Raw genomic sequence first — 15,233 nt, 5'->3', positions numbered from 1 at the left:
GAGTGGAATTAAATGGGGGGCTAAAGAAGAAATCGGCCAACGTCAAGCCAGAAGGTGGAAGGAGCTTTTCCCTTGCTGCCCGCAGCCTCCCTGGCTAATCAGCGCCGTGTGACTTGCAAATTACTCACTGCACACACCTCATCACCATCCCGGTGGTCTGACAACTCCCACAATTCAGCACCCGAGCCTGGGGACAGCGGACCCGCCATGCCTGCGCTGGCCACCAGGGGGCAGCGTCCACCCCGCCACGTCCTCACGCCCGAGACAGGCAGGAGTCTGGGCTTGATTTTTATTCCATGGCCGCAATCGCTCAGATGTTCATTATAACCTTGCCGGCTGCTAATTTGCAGCTTCTCCAAACACTGATAGATTGTCTCAGTTCTCCTGTCCTCCTTTTTTCATTCCAGGGGAAAAAGACACCGAATGCATGTCCAGCGGCTGGAGACCTTTGAGGAGGAAACTGTCAAGAAGCTGCTCCCGTGGTGGACGCCCAAGGCCCCTGATGGCCCCGTGATGACCACCTGCAAACCTGCCTGTCGCATAAAAGCACCCCAGCGGCTCCCCGTGTCACTGTCCCACGTGAAGGGCAGTGTTTCAGGACTCTAGCTGTGCTGAAAGGAGACAGACATACCAAGGGCAAGGAAAGTCCTCCAACTTTTGTTAAATCTTTTTTTTTCTTTTGGTAAAGTCTCTCTCTCTCTCTCTCTCATGAGTTTGAGCATGCTCCGGGGGTCGGTGGTGGACAGGAAAGTGTGGCATGCTGCAGTCCACGGGGTCGCAAAGAGTTGGACACGACCGAGCAACCGAATTGAACTGAAAGTCTCTGTCTCTGCTTCATTCTGTCTGTCTGTGAGTTTCTCTCTTTGTCTCTCTCCTCTCACACACACTCTGCATCTCTGGCTGAGCCTCATTTGTTTTAGCATCCTCTGCTTTGGGAGATCACAGTGTGGGAGTAATGAGTTCCTTTTCCCTGTTCCTAAAACATCAGAGTCAATAAAGGCCCATTACCCCAGAAGGCCATCTCCCCAGCAGCCGCAAAGGTCTGTTTTACATAGTTTCCAGTTCCTCCTCAGCTTTATGTTCCCTTAAGGATGACTTTCCAGACACAGTTAAATGTTGCAATGAAACAGAATTACTCATACAAAGCTGGATCGCATAGAAGGAGACATGTGTGGCTCAGCCTGAGTGGAGACCAGCTGGACATCAGGGCAGGTGGCGAGCCCCCCCCGCCCACCTGGTCTTCTGCAAATCTCAGCTGTGACCACTCAGGGCTGGTTCTCATTTCGGGCTTTCATCCTTTCGACCTGCATGGCCACCAAAGCACAGTGTTCTGTGCTCTCTGAAGAGTCCGATGAACGTTCCATTGGCCCAGGAACATGGGGCGCAGTCTGGGGGCTTCTGGAAGGGTTCCCAGGCATTGAGGTCTGTGCCTCTGTCCTTCAGTTCTGGGGCTTTGACCCCAACACCTGTAGGGCCCAGAGCCTCCTGCATGCGAGGCAGGTGGAGAGGCCAGAGGCTGGAAGCAGTGAATGTCCGAGTGGAAGTGGCCGCGGTGCCCGCATGGGAAGGCACTGCCTGCCCTGCCCGCCATCTGTGCCCAGCTCACGGGCACTTCCCTCGCCAGAGCTGGGAGGAAGAGCCCAGAACGTCCCCTGACTTTACCAGCTGGTGTCACGGTGCGGAGGGGCGGCCGTGGATTTTCTAACCATCAGCGTTCCCCAGCTATTTCAAAGATCTCCCCCTCAGGAAAAGCTTATGCGGGTTCACATCTTGCAGGATCTCAAGTCAGCAGTAGATCTCAAAACACAGAAATTGGAAAAGAGATTGGAGACCAAGCACTGATTACGTCCTGAGAGAAGGCAACTGAGGACAAATGTTTAAGGAATCAGCTCTGCTGCTGCTGCTAAGTCACGTCAGTCGTGTCCGACTCTGTGCGACCCCATAGATGGCAGCCCACCAGGCTCTGCCGTCCCTGGGATTCTCCAGGCAAGAACACTGGAGTGGGTTGCCATTAAGGAATCAGCTCTGGACTCCATAAATCAGTTAATAGGTTAGCGACTGCTTGGTTTTCTGATTTTCATGGGTCTGCAGTCTTCAACCAGAACGGGTCACTCTGCCAGTGTCTGAATGGTGCTGGAGATGAGCACCCCATGCTGAGGGTGTGATTCAGCTCCATCCCGAAGGCAAGTCTGGGCCACAGTGCAGCCTCATCCCACGGGGGCCTGTGGAGCCTGGTGCAAGATGCACGGTGCGTCCCTAGAGGCCGCTTCACATGATGCGTCCTGGATTCCCGGGGGGCTGCTCCGTGCTGGCTCCCGAGGGAGGGCTCACGTCTGCCCCATCACACTGCAGGTCACCGGCCCCAGGTTCCCTGGAGACCGATCCGTTCTGGGCCCATGAGAGAGGTGGGGCTTATGGTTCTAGCACCAGTGGGTGGGCGGGCCGGGCTAGGTGTCCATGCAGCCTCCTTGTGGAACGAATTTCGTTTCCTGCAGACTCTTCATACGCCTCACACCGGGGTAGGCACACGGGCACAGGGACTGGGGGTGGGGAGAGTCAACCCTCAACAGAAGCTGTGAAATGGGGAGCAGTCTTTCGGACGCTTACAAGAACCAAGAACATACAGTGTGCGGGTCTAGAACCTCGTGGCCCGGTGGTTTGGCCCCGAGGGCCGGGCAGACGTGACCCCGTAACCTCCTGGAAGACTGGGCCCCTTCTTGGGAACATCTATTTAAACTCCCAACACTTCCCGGGCTTCTGTTCCTACAGCTGTTGGTTTTTCTATGAATAAAGCGAGTGCCGTATGAACAAACTCCTGCGGCAAGGACAAGGTGCTGGACGGGAGCTCTCCATTAAGACCTGCACGGCCATCTGCTCTTTGGGGACGGCTGGCACCTGGAGGCTCCAGGCCCGGGGCCCATTTTCAGTGAATGGACTAGTCGTGGCTTGGGAGGAAGGCGCCTTGTCCCAGGGAGGGGCCCACCCATCTGCAGGAGCGCGGTGTGGGGGCAGATGCTGGGGACGCCGGGCCCTGGACTCCGCCAGGACCTGCTCGGGGGCTTGGAGGCACAGATGTGTGCGGCAGAGACATGGACCTACGTGTCTGCCCTCGGGCCAGAGCAGGAGTCACTCTGGGGCACCCTGACCCCACGACGGTGAGCTTCCCAGGACAGCCTCTCCCTCTGCTGGGAGACTGAGTAGGGAGGTGCAACTGACTTGAGACCTACACCCTGGATCTCCTTCCAGGCACCGGCCCTCACTCATTGGATCCGTGACAAGGAAATGGCAACCCACTGCAGTGTTCTTGCCTGGAGAATCCCATAGACAGAGGAGCCTGGCAGGTTACAGTCCAGGGGGTTGCAAAGAGGCGGACACGACTGAGCGATTAAACAGTGATAGTAACAAGGGCGCATCTCCACGTCCAGGGGGCTCTGATGGGGAGAAGCTGAGCTGCATCTCACCCCCATCCTGCCCCGCAAACCTTCCCAAAGGCAGCCCTGAGCAAAGAGAAAAACTACACTGAAAATGCAGATTGTATAGAAAGAAAGGAAAAGGGGGTCCCAGGAAGCGGGGGCAGGCCCCTCCCCAGGGGCAGGGAGAAGGCAGATGAGAACCCCTGTTGAATTCCCAGCGCACGTGTGTCCTGCGGGGGGTGGGGGCAGAATGGGGCAGAGGAAGGGGGCATCTGTGCTGGCCCCCACCCCACTGTCTATAATCGGGGCGTGTTGCTCCTGACACCCACCCAGGAAAGCCGAGGTCAGGTAAACAGCGCATCGCAAAGTCACCTCATGTGCGTACAGACTTCACGCCGTCACACTGAGAGTTCCCCCCTGACATTTATGTATGAAAACACAGCTGAGGGAGGTGGGCAGCGTTATCCGTCTGTCCCGTGAGGCTGGCAGAGCAGAGAAAAGAAACTAAGCGCAAAGAGGTCAGGACGCGGGTTCGGTGGGAAAGTGCAGGGGCAGGACCCTGGCCTCTGGGCCCAGATGATGTCTCGAGCACATGCAAGCACAGAGCCCCACATGTCTTCCTTCAAGCATCTGCAGTCTGCCTTTTGGTGGAACACAAACATTAACAAGACTCGACACTGGGGTAGAGCGTCTCAAGTCCTCACGAGATTTTAGGAAACAGAAAAGCCTAAAAGGATCTGGGCTGTCCAGGAGCGTCAAGGTTTCAGCCAGCGATACCTGAGTTTCATTAAAACTGCACAACCAAAAGATGGAGATGTGTGGGTCTTAATCCCACAATCGATGCATAATTAAAGAGCTTTAAAAGCCTAACCACTGAGCATTGTATATTATTTATCAGAATCTCTCAGGATTAGGTAATTAATTGTGAGAAACATTTCTCAAGACCAGTGGGAATTCTTCCCACACGTGGAGAGAACGTTTTCCCCTCAGAGTTCTCCTTCTCCTGACTTTTGTTTCACGCTGAATTAGAACAATCAGGGACCCACAAGGCCCACGTGGGACTGTCAAGGGCAGACTCGGCTTCTGTTTCTGTGAGCCCGGGGCTTGCAGTAAACCCAGATGGCGTCACACGATGGCCAGCTCCAGGGGGCCTGCCGGTCCCGGGGTCTCTCCCCTGCCGTCAGGGGCTGCTCAGTGGGAACCACAGCCATTAATGTAAGGACTCCAAGGAGACGCGGAGAAGAAGAGCGCTGACCACAGGTACCTGTGTCACTGATCAACCTGGTAGGGGAGACCTACCAGCCAGTGATTCCACCCACGCCCCTCACCTATCAGCCGTCAGGTGTGAAATAAGCGGAGTCTGCTTCCCAGGTGGCGCTAGCGGTAAAGAACACGCCTGCCGAAGCAGGAGACGCAGGAGATGCCGGTTCAATCCCCAAGCCGGGAAGATTCCCTGGAGGAGAAAATGGCAACCCGCTCCGGTATTCTTGCCCGGAGAATCCCATGGATGGAGGAGCCTACAGTCCACAGGGTCACAAAGGGTCAGACACAACTGAAGGGAGCGACCACGCATGCAAGGTGAGTTTGCAACGACAAAAAGCTACACCCCTAGATGTCTCTTGAGCAGTCCAATGGGGGGGGGGGGAGGTGCGGCATTGCTACCTGCAGCGCCTCACTAACGTCTTCGCGAGTGCTCTGGGCAGGCCAAGGCACCCTCACCCAGAGTCCGCCCCACCAACGCCCCCATGCCTGGCGTCCGGGGGATGGCCACTGCGGCAGTCTTGCAACCACTACCCGCAACCCCTGGGTGCCCCTAAACCTGTTGCTCGGTCTTCTGACCCTCAGGGCCCCCCCGGCCCTGCAGGAGTTCCTCTCCTGCTGATTCCAGATCTGGGGTCTGCGGCCCCGCCGTGGAACCTGCAGGGCGGGGTCTCCACCTGCCGTCCTCTCCCGCGTCTGGCCGGCGGCTGGCACTGCGTCCTGGGCCCTGGTCTTGGCAACCGAGCAGCGAGCAGGGCTGCCCAGCGGTGTCATTTCCAGGCCCAGCACAGTGCCTCCGACCCCACCCACGCTGGGCTGGGCGGGGCCTGCTGCCTGCGCCCCGGGTGAGCTCGGGGAGCAGACCCCCCACCTCCACCCTGATGTGGGCGGCATGAGCGACTCTCCTGCTGTGAATCCCAGAGGTGGCATCTGGTTTGCTTTGCTGGCTTGTTTCCTATTTTTTAAAATTAATTTATTATTTGTTTGCTTGCTCGCCACACCACATGGCCTGCAGGATCTTAGCTCCCTAACCAGGGATTGAACCTGGACCTGCTGCAGTGGACGCGTGACGTCTTCACTGCTGGACCCCTGAGGAAGCCCCTGTGGGTTTGTTTTAGAGTTTCCCTGCCCGACCTTGGCATCTTCTCCTGCTTCTCTGACCGGGTTTATTTTAGTCCAGGGAGGACGCTGGGCTGCAAAGCACAGGTCAGGGCCCTGCCCTCAGCACTGAACTTGGAGGAAATTCCTGATCAGAGTGCCAGCATTTGCTGTTTTTGTCGGGGGGGCTCTGGCCCCTGCCCCGGCCTCCCGGGCCTGACGTCCTGGACAGAACATCGCTTCTTCCTTGGCCGGCACTGCGGTCTCGCCCTGTGCCGGCCTAGACCATATCAGCTTTCTAGTGGAAAACCACCGGGGAGGCCCCGGAGATCCCCCAGGCTGACGCCCCATCCTCACGACGGGACAGTCCATTCATCACAGTTTCCACGGCAAGCCTCGCCTGAGTGCTCCCGGGGAGGGGGGAGGCAGGAAGATACAACAGTGACCACAGACCACAGCTACTGGTCACCCAGGTGCTCAGAGGGTGGTGGACCCAAGGAGCAAGACAAAGGAGATGACAGGCAAGGACATCTCTGTGGGCTTCTCTCGGGAGAAATCCAGACCGCTTTCCAGACCCTTCCCCTGCGCTCAGCCGTGCGCTCTAGGGGTGCCATAGTCTGGGGGGCCCGGGTTTGACCTTTGCCTTACAAATACCTCTGCCCCTCTGTGGAAGACACTCGTCGAACCCTGACACATGGCCGTCTGAGACCCTGCTACGCCCGCCAGCAGCTGGGCGGGAGGTGGATTCTCATGGGACATTTCACAGCCTCAGGATGACACGTCCCACCACACCCATGTGGTTCCGCCTCACTCTCACGGATATGCTGTCATCCAGCTTCACACTAATTCTTTGGGGAAGGTATCTGAGCTCTTCATTTTCAGACGATGAACCTGAAGGTCAGACGAGGTACATGACTTCCTCAAGGTCACCAGTGGCTGCGTGGCAGCTCAGGGATGCACCTACACCCACGCCGAGAAGCGCCTGGCACAGAGCTGGGGGTGTCGGAGGTGCAAGCGGACTTTGCCGAGGTGATGGGTGGTCCGCTCACCCCTCGGGCATCCATCAGGCCTATATTTAATCTGCAAGAAGTTCATGCAGCATTTTATACACGATGGGCGTGTGGTGAGGAGGCCAAGTTGGAACCACTTACTGGCTGTGTGACTGCAGAGAAGTCACGCAACGCTTCTGAGCCCACGTTACCGCGGCTGTGGCAGAAGTTCACTCCTGTTTAGTCGTGTGGGGCAGGCCGTGGAAGAGACAGTGGGTGAGAGAGAGACACACCTGCCGCGGGCCAGCACCGACCGGCGGTGTTATTAGCAGGCGGTCTGGAGTGACGCCCCCTCCTCACCCCTCGGTCCCGAGTAAGGGGACTGTCTCCATTCCCGACACCTCTCCTGCCTCCTTTGGGGATAAGAAAAGTGAGGCTCATTGTTACAGTGAGATTAACTGCTCCCGGGGCTCTTCAGTGATCAGCCTGCTATTTTTGCTAAAGGAAGTGTGCGGAGGTTCTGACGGCAGTGGGAAAGAGGAGGGCAGCTGAGCTCCCTGGGTGGGGGGTGCCTGGACCCTGCACCTGAGCCCTGGAGCCGAGGCCACATAGCAAGGATCGGGGGGTGCTGCCGTGTGTAGGGACCGTCCCGGCGGGGAGGCATATGGGCGGGGGTGGAGGGGTGTGACAGGACTCGAAGGTGGAGAAGGAAGCGGAGGATCCAGGTGAGGCTGGACCGGCCGGGAGGGCGAGGGGACCCTTGGGGGCCAGCTGGATGCGGCCTGGCCGGCGGCATCTCCCCACAGGCCCGACAGTCTCACTCCCTGCCTTGGACCCCTGTCCTTGCGCTGACATGCAGAGACCTAGAAACAGGAGGACGTCTCGCCGGGCTGAGAGAGAGTGCAGAGGCAATGAACCAACACCGAAGCATCTCGTCCAGCCCTGCGTCAGACCCGAGACGGTCCCCACTGGACAGCTAGCTGTGGCCTCTTCTGTGTCTTTCTACAAGGTAAGACCCCCTGCTGCCCGAGTCCAGGTCACTACTGCTTCATGGAGCTGGAGACGGCTACCCTGGAAGAATGCTCATTTCATTTCAAACCCTGAAAGCGCTGCCTTATTGGACTAGAGGTCTGCCGCCTGCCACTCGGCACCGCTGCTGGTCCAGGCAGCACCTCCCGGGTCGGGGGCTCCCCCGGAGGCTGATTAAATTCCGGTATTCTCATCATCACTTTCATGCCCGTGCCCCTCTTTAGAAGCCACAGGCGAATTGGAATATGCATTTTTAAGTATGCAATGTCTACAAGCCACCCTGAAGCACACTCTTTACCAAGTGACGTGACCGTGGTGCTCACGGGTGAATGGCTGTCAGGTGAGGGGTGCACGCCTCCAGCTCGGGGACGCCGATTGATGCAGAGAGAAGGTTCCAGGGCAACATTCATATCTGCACAGACCTCCTCTTCAGAGGGAGCAGGAAGCCTGCGCTTCCTACATAGACATATGGAGACAATAACTCACGAGTGAATAGATCAATAGTTCTTAACACCAATGCTGGAGGAGAATGGACCACACATTTGCGCTTCTGGTTGCTGACAATGCCAGATGAGAGAGGTGTGTACCTGCTATGTGACTAGTTTTTGAAAAGTGAAAGAGTCAGTCGCTCAGTTGTGTCTGATTCTTTGCGGCCCCGTGGACTGTAGCCCGCCAGGCTCCTCTGTCCATGGGATTCTTCAGACCAGAATACTGGAGTGGGTTGCCGTTCCCTTCTCCAGGGGATCTTCCCGACCCGGGGATCAAACCTGGGTCTCCTGAATTGCAGGTGGATTCTTTACCATCTGAGCCAGCAGGGAAGCCACTGGTTTTTTAAAATTACAAGATAAAGAATAACAGTAGCTTCAACAGCAACAGCTGCAGTTCACTAGTCCCAGGGGCTGTTCTACAAACTGTAAGCGAATCAGTCCATTTAATTTCCACGATGACCTGAGGGAACCTAGATGGTCATCACGCTTGTCTTGCAGATAAGAAAACAGACCCAAAGAGTTCAAATCTCATTCCGGTTCAGGGCGCTTTCACATGGTGAAGCTGTGATTCAAAGGCAGGCACGGCAGCTGCAAAGACCCTGCCCTCCCCCCAGCTCTGCCGCCTGCACAGGAGAGGGCTTTGTAAAGCCCACCCCAAGCTGCGGGCAATTTTCTGGGAGATTTCCTGGTCTGATCAAGATTTCCCTCCCATCAGGTAAATCAGAGAAGTAACCAACAACCACATCCAAAGAACTACAAATCCAAGGTCTGAATAAGAGCATGCAGAAGTGAACATGACTCTCAGTCCACTGAACTCCAGGCCATGCAACTGTCTCTAAAACTATCGGTCCAGCCAGAATGAGGCTCCATGGGCGTGTCTACCAACAGGATGCAGTCTGCTAATGACTGAAGTACCGGATCCAGGTACTTCAGAGATGTTAGCATTTGAAAAACTCAATCAAGAATGCACACTCAGAGTGACTCCATAAGCTTTGCAAAACATCAGGATCAAAATGAGTATATGGGGGCGAGTTTTAATAACAGTGCGAGAGGCGTCAGAAATACTTTCTTGCTGATAAAAGCCTGGTGTGCAGTATGTCTTATGCCTGCATCTGACAGTCCCGGGCGAGGGCTGTCCACTGGACGCTGTGGCCGTGGTGGACCCCACAGGCTTGATCCACTGATGAGAAGTATAGAGCTCGGGCAGGGGACATGGGAGCTTAGGTATACAGGTCAGCACGCACACACCGCTCACCAAGCATGGAATAAACCACAAGTTTAGTCAAAGACAAAGGCACATTCCATGGGGACTATGACTTAGAATTTCATTTTAGGGAATCTGGAACGATTGGGGTGACCAGGATGATTTGAGAAGAATTCTTCTTTATGGGAACATATTTCTCATGGAAAGTACACATATTCAAACTACCCTAGGGAGCTCTGCAATCTGGTCATGACAGTGTTTCTTCCTGTGTGAGCCATTTCCCCAGTCAACTCCCTGTCTCCTTGCGAATCCACCTGCCAAAGCAGGAGATGCAGGAGGCATGGGTTCGATCCCTGGGTTGGGAAGATCCACTGGAGGAGGGCATGGCAAGCCATTCTGGTCCTCTTGTCTGGGAAATCCCATGGACAGAGAAGCCTGGTGGGCTACAGGCCATGGGGTCACAAAGAGACACGACCGAGAGACTAAATAACACACACACATGCATCTGTCTGTCTCGGCAAGAGGGGCACGGATGTCTCATAAGATGGCAAAACAGGTAATGACGAAGTTTCATTATTGAAAAATTATTGGCCCAAAAATCTGTGCTGTACCACTATAGTAGTATAGTGTTAGCCGCTCAGTCGTGTCTGACTCTTTGCGACCCCATGGACTGTAGCCCGCCAGGCTCCTCTGTCCATGGGATTCTCCAGGCAAGAACACTGGAGTGGGTTGCCATTTCCTCCTCCAGGGCATCTTCCCAACTCAGGAATCGAACCTATGTCTCTTACATCTTCTGCATTGGCAGACAGGTTCTTTATCACTGGTCCCACCTGGGAAGCCCAAATACCTCGTGTATGTGATGGCAATGATCAAAATGGAAATAATAAAAACAGTATCAACTGGAAAATACAACCATCTCTGTAACACTGGTAACCATGAATCTTTCATAAAAATCTGGACAATTCAGCCCTTTCCTCATATGCTTACATATTAGGAGCTTTGCAAAATCACTCAGACTTGCATGAAAGTATCAATTCTTAACAGAATCTCCCTTTCTGAGTTCTCAAAAACTGAATACACCTTTAGTTTCTGGGTAACCAACTGTGAAATGACAGTGAAAGTGTTAGTTGTTCAATCACGTACAACTCTGCAAACTCGTGGACTGTAGGCTGCCAGGCTCCTCTGTCCGTGGGATTCTACAGGCAAGAATATCAGAGTGGGTAGCCATCCCCTTCTCTAGGGGATCTTCCTGACCCAGGGATCAAACCCAGGTCTCCCCCATTGCCGCAGATTCTTTACCATCAGACCTATCAAGTTGGGAAACCCAACTTGACCTTAGTAAGCCTTAAAAGAGTTGTGGGACACTTTTAAGTCGTCTTTAACCTCATATTAAAATCAAAATGCTATGTAACTGCATGACATTTGCCCAGAAGAATAAAATATGCACTTTGCTCATCAAGATTCCCGCCATGAGGGCGGGAATCTGCAGTCAGTGAGGCTCATGGTCCGACGTTGCAGATGGCCTTGAGGGCACGTTTCCTGGTGTGGGGGCCGCTTCAGTGAATTAGGGAGGTTCCTACGGAGTGCGTGTATACCTCGGCTTGAGGGATGGGGTCTCCTGGCAGCCCCCACATCTCCTCCTCCTCTTCCTCAGCCCTTGATATTCTGAAACATTCAATATGTTCAAAAGATCCTTTCTGGGAAACAAAACAAATCAATGTGGCATCTGACTGCCAACAAGCCTATGGGCTGTGGAGTGGCTTAGAATTTATGTAAACTCTGTTTCTTCTCAGAACCAACATTTCCGAGTGAGTCAGGCACCCTGCAAATGCTTTCAGGGTATTTTTTGGTCTCCTAATCTTGCCCCCTACCATTTTTTTAAAAGAGCATTTGGAGGTGAAGTAGTTAAGTTACAGATTAGAAAAAGGCAGCCTTCAGAGTTTACCTTTCCATTATTAAAAAGGAGCTGAGATTCAGCATATATAATGTTCCAGGGAACAGCACTCACCAGACTGAGCTGAACGTCAACTGTGACTGATTTAGAACATTGGGGCCCTGTTATCACACCAGCCCAATTCCCTGTAAATGCCCTAAAGAAACATTTCTTTTCAACCAATTTGCTCAAGCAAAATCTTTCCTTGAATTGCAAGGCAATGAGTTGTTTCTTTTTTTTTCTTTTTTAGGATGATACTAAAAAAGATATTCTCCATTACCTGGTGATGGATTTTTAAAGATTATTCCTAGAGAGGGTTGAGGCTCTTCCTGCTGGGACCCCAGCGCCCCATCTCTCTCTCTGGGGCCGTGGGGTTATTGCCCTGACCCCACTGCCACTTGTAGGGCTGTCTGTTGCAGGACAGCAGAAGCGTGGTGGACACCATTTCGTCCAGTGACACCCTTGTATGAACCCAATGAAACCTCAAGGTTGATTCTCCTGGGGCCTGAAATGCAGCTCAGAACCAGAATCGTGGGTGCTCTGAGCAGTGGTGGCCATGATGGAATAATCCTGGGGCTTCCGGGGAGACCACAGGGAGGGGGACAGCTGTGATGGGCGTTCCCGCGTTCAGCCAGGAAGTCAGCTGCACAGGATCAGGACCGTGGTGGCCTCTGGGAAGGGGCTTAGCAGAGGGAGGACCTTCTGAGATGACGGAATGTTCTGTGTCTTTTAAAGGATTTCCTTTCAGAAATTATTTTATTATTCTTACCATCTATTTTATTTTTCGACTGTGCCACGTGGCATGCGGGATCTCAGTTCTCCAACCAGGGACCGAACCTGCACCCCCGGCAGGGCGGTGTGGATCCTTCCCCACTGGACTGCCAGAGAAGCCCCACGTTCTACGTCTTGATAGGGTTGCACAATGCCCGTGTTAGTAAGCCCATCAAACCGTGGCCTTGGAACTGTGCATTTAACTGTCGACGACTTCCATCTCAATTAAAAAAAATGGAAACCCAGTCACAGAACCTTGAGCCTCAGTGGCTTCAATGAGATTACAGTGGGAAGTGGGACTGAGCGTACGTGTCTCTGTGCTTTATCCTTCAGGATATAAAAGCCCCTGCAAGGCAGAGGCCAGATTAAGGGACGCACCACATCGACGAAACAGGACATCTTCCGGGCCTGGTCACGCCCAGGTATCCCGGAGCCCCTGGTCCAGCCCAGCACGGTGGACTCCTGCTGTGATCATGAGCTCTCAGGAGGGAAGGCAGAGATGAGCACCAGCCATCAGCCTGGCGCCCGTCCACACCTGCATTTCCAGGGGGAGCAGTCCTGCAGCTGAACAGTGACACCCCCCGAGAGCATCTCCCCTGACCTCGTGCTGACTCGGGCGGATGACCTACTCTTACCGCGCCTCCGCGGTGAAACGTCTGTGACACGCTCATCTCAGAACGCGAGGGCGCCGTGGATGGGGTGTCCGTGACCTTACAAAATCCATGGGGAACCTGAATTCCCACAGTGATGGTGTCTGGAGGTGGGGCCTTCAGGGCCTCCGTGATGGGATGAGTGCTCCACCAGAGGAATGAAGGGGCCAGAGCTTGCTCCCTCCCTCCTTCTCCCCCCACACCCCCATCCTGTGAGGACACAGGGAGAAGGTGGCTGTCTGCGAGCCAGGAAGAGAGCCCTCACCAGACATCAGCGCCGCCACAGCCCTGATCTTGGACTTCTAGCCTCCATGACCATGTGATACAGATAGAAGGTGCTCAAGCCACCCAGACCATGGTGTTCTATTGGTTTCACAGCAGTCTGGACTACGGCAGCGGACAGGAGGTGCTAACAGGCACCAAAGCACTTAGCATGGTGCCTGGCAGCTAGCAGCAATCAACACGTGACCGTTACCATCACAGCAAAGTTCTCATCAGCACGGAGACGGATGAATAATGCTTCAGAAGCAAGCTGCTCACTCAGATTTCAGAGATTCAGTAACACCCACCGCCGGAGTCCTCTGGCACCCAGAGGCAGGAAACGCCCAGGGAGGTGGATGGATGCACGCAGGTCAGCACGTCACCCTGACCCGGGAGGGTTTACCCTCTGACGTCTTCCCTAGGCAGAAGCAGGCGCCCCGCCTCTTGGAAAGGGAGCAGAGGACCTTGGTGTCTGGACCCTGCCTGCTCCAGGGTCACCCCCAGTATGGCACAGGCTGGTGGGTGCCCAGAACACCTGGTCACCAGGTGAGGACCGACACTGCAGGCTGCTGCCAGGTGCCTGCGGCTCCCCAGGGCTCCACAGTCCCCCTGGAATTTAGCCGAAGTTCCAGAAACCGGAGCTTAATTGACAAGAGTCCACGTCACCAGCACGAACTGCCATGAAGCAGCGGCGGCCGCCCCCCGCGTACCTTCATACAGCCAGTCGCTGAGGCCGTTGTAAATCACACCTTCCTTGCCAGTGGAGACCACGCGGATGGCCTGCTTCCCGACGTGCGCGCAGTAGTAGATATTGTTCTCAAAGATAAATATCTAATTGGAAAGAGAAAAAAAAAAAAACCACAACATTAATCAAGGAAGCGGTTACAAACAGGGTGTTCTTAAAACCCCAAACCAGCCATTTGGTTGGTATTTTCCTGGTGTGTTTATTTGACAGAACAAGAGTCTCAAGATCCCTTGGGGCTCACCTGCCTCCAACACCATCTACACTGAGGGTCAGTTAGAGCCTCAAACTACACACAGTTCACCCAATGCTGTCATTTACCACAACTGGACAACTGATCTGAAACCCTTGGGGGTGTTAACATCAAGATGCATTGACTGTGTCAGCAATTGTATTTTCCCTAGCAGTTATGAATGGGGAGGCTGGGAAACTGGAAACCTGAGACTTACTCACTCAATATTTACTAAAAACTACTTAGTGGACTTCCCTGGTAGCTCAGTCGGTAAAGAATCTGCCTGCAGTGCAGGAGACCCAGGTTCAATCCCTGGGTCGGGAAGATCCCCTGGAGGAGGGCATGGCAACCCACTCCAGTACTCTTGCCTGGAGAATCCCATGGACGGAGGAGCCTGCAGTCCATGGGGTTGCAAAGAGTCGGACACGACTGAAGTGACTAACACTTATTGGGAGAAGCAGGCAGCAGAGGATGAGATGGTTAGCTAGCCTCATGGATTCAGTGGGCATGAGTTAGAGCAAACTCTGAAGATAGTGAAGGGCAGGGAAGCCTGGTGTGCTGCAGTCCATGGGGTTGCAAAGTCGGACACCACTACCACTTAGGGGGCACCTACTCTGTGCCAATCCTGAGATGGCACATTGATGAGAGGTGGGACGTATTGTGCACTTTTATCCTACTTACAGTATGGTAAAGGAGACAAACTTTAACAGGAGAATGCTCTGACGGGGACAAACGAGACGCGGGGACATGTGACGGTATCACTAACTTAGGGCCAAAGGACGGGCCTGAGAAAGGGACTGAAAAGTATATATTTTTTAATTGTGGTAAAACACACTTGACATGAAATCTTCCCCCTTGGCTGCTTTTAAGTGCATCGTTTGGTGGCAGTAAATGCACTCACACTGTCATGCAACTGTCACCACCATCATCTCCTGGACTCTTGTCATCCTGCAAAATTAAAGCCCTGCTCCCATGAAACACGAACTGCACTCCCTGCCCCCAGCATCCACCGTTCTGCTTTCTGCATCTTATGCACCTGACGACTCCGGGGCCCTCGTAGAATGGAAAAGTGCAGAGTGTGTGCTTCTGTGTCCGGCTTATTTCACAGAGCACGACGTCCTCAAGTTTCACCAAGGGTTGTGGCAAGGGTCAGAGCTCCAGGA

General features: G+C 54.2%; 1 protein-coding gene across 2 annotated transcripts in view; it reads right to left on the bottom strand.

The window, feature by feature from the left end:
• DPP6 (dipeptidyl peptidase like 6) overlaps nucleotides 1–15,233 on the bottom strand; it is a 795,051-nt gene that overhangs the window by 116,177 nt on the left and 663,641 nt on the right. For both annotated transcript variants that reach the window (XM_061166191.1, XM_061166192.1), the window contains exon 8: nucleotides 13,807–13,927. In XM_061166191.1, the coding sequence (XP_061022174.1) occupies nucleotides 13,807–13,927 (121 nt within the window). The remainder of the gene's footprint in view (nucleotides 1–13,806; nucleotides 13,928–15,233) is intronic.

The sequence above is a fragment of the Dama dama genome, chromosome 18 (genome assembly GCF_033118175.1).
Source record: "Dama dama isolate Ldn47 chromosome 18, ASM3311817v1, whole genome shotgun sequence".
NCBI classification, from domain to species: domain Eukaryota; kingdom Metazoa; phylum Chordata; class Mammalia; order Artiodactyla; family Cervidae; genus Dama; species Dama dama.
Note: the sequence above shows the minus strand (reverse complement) of the source record. Positions and strands in the feature narration are given on the sequence as shown.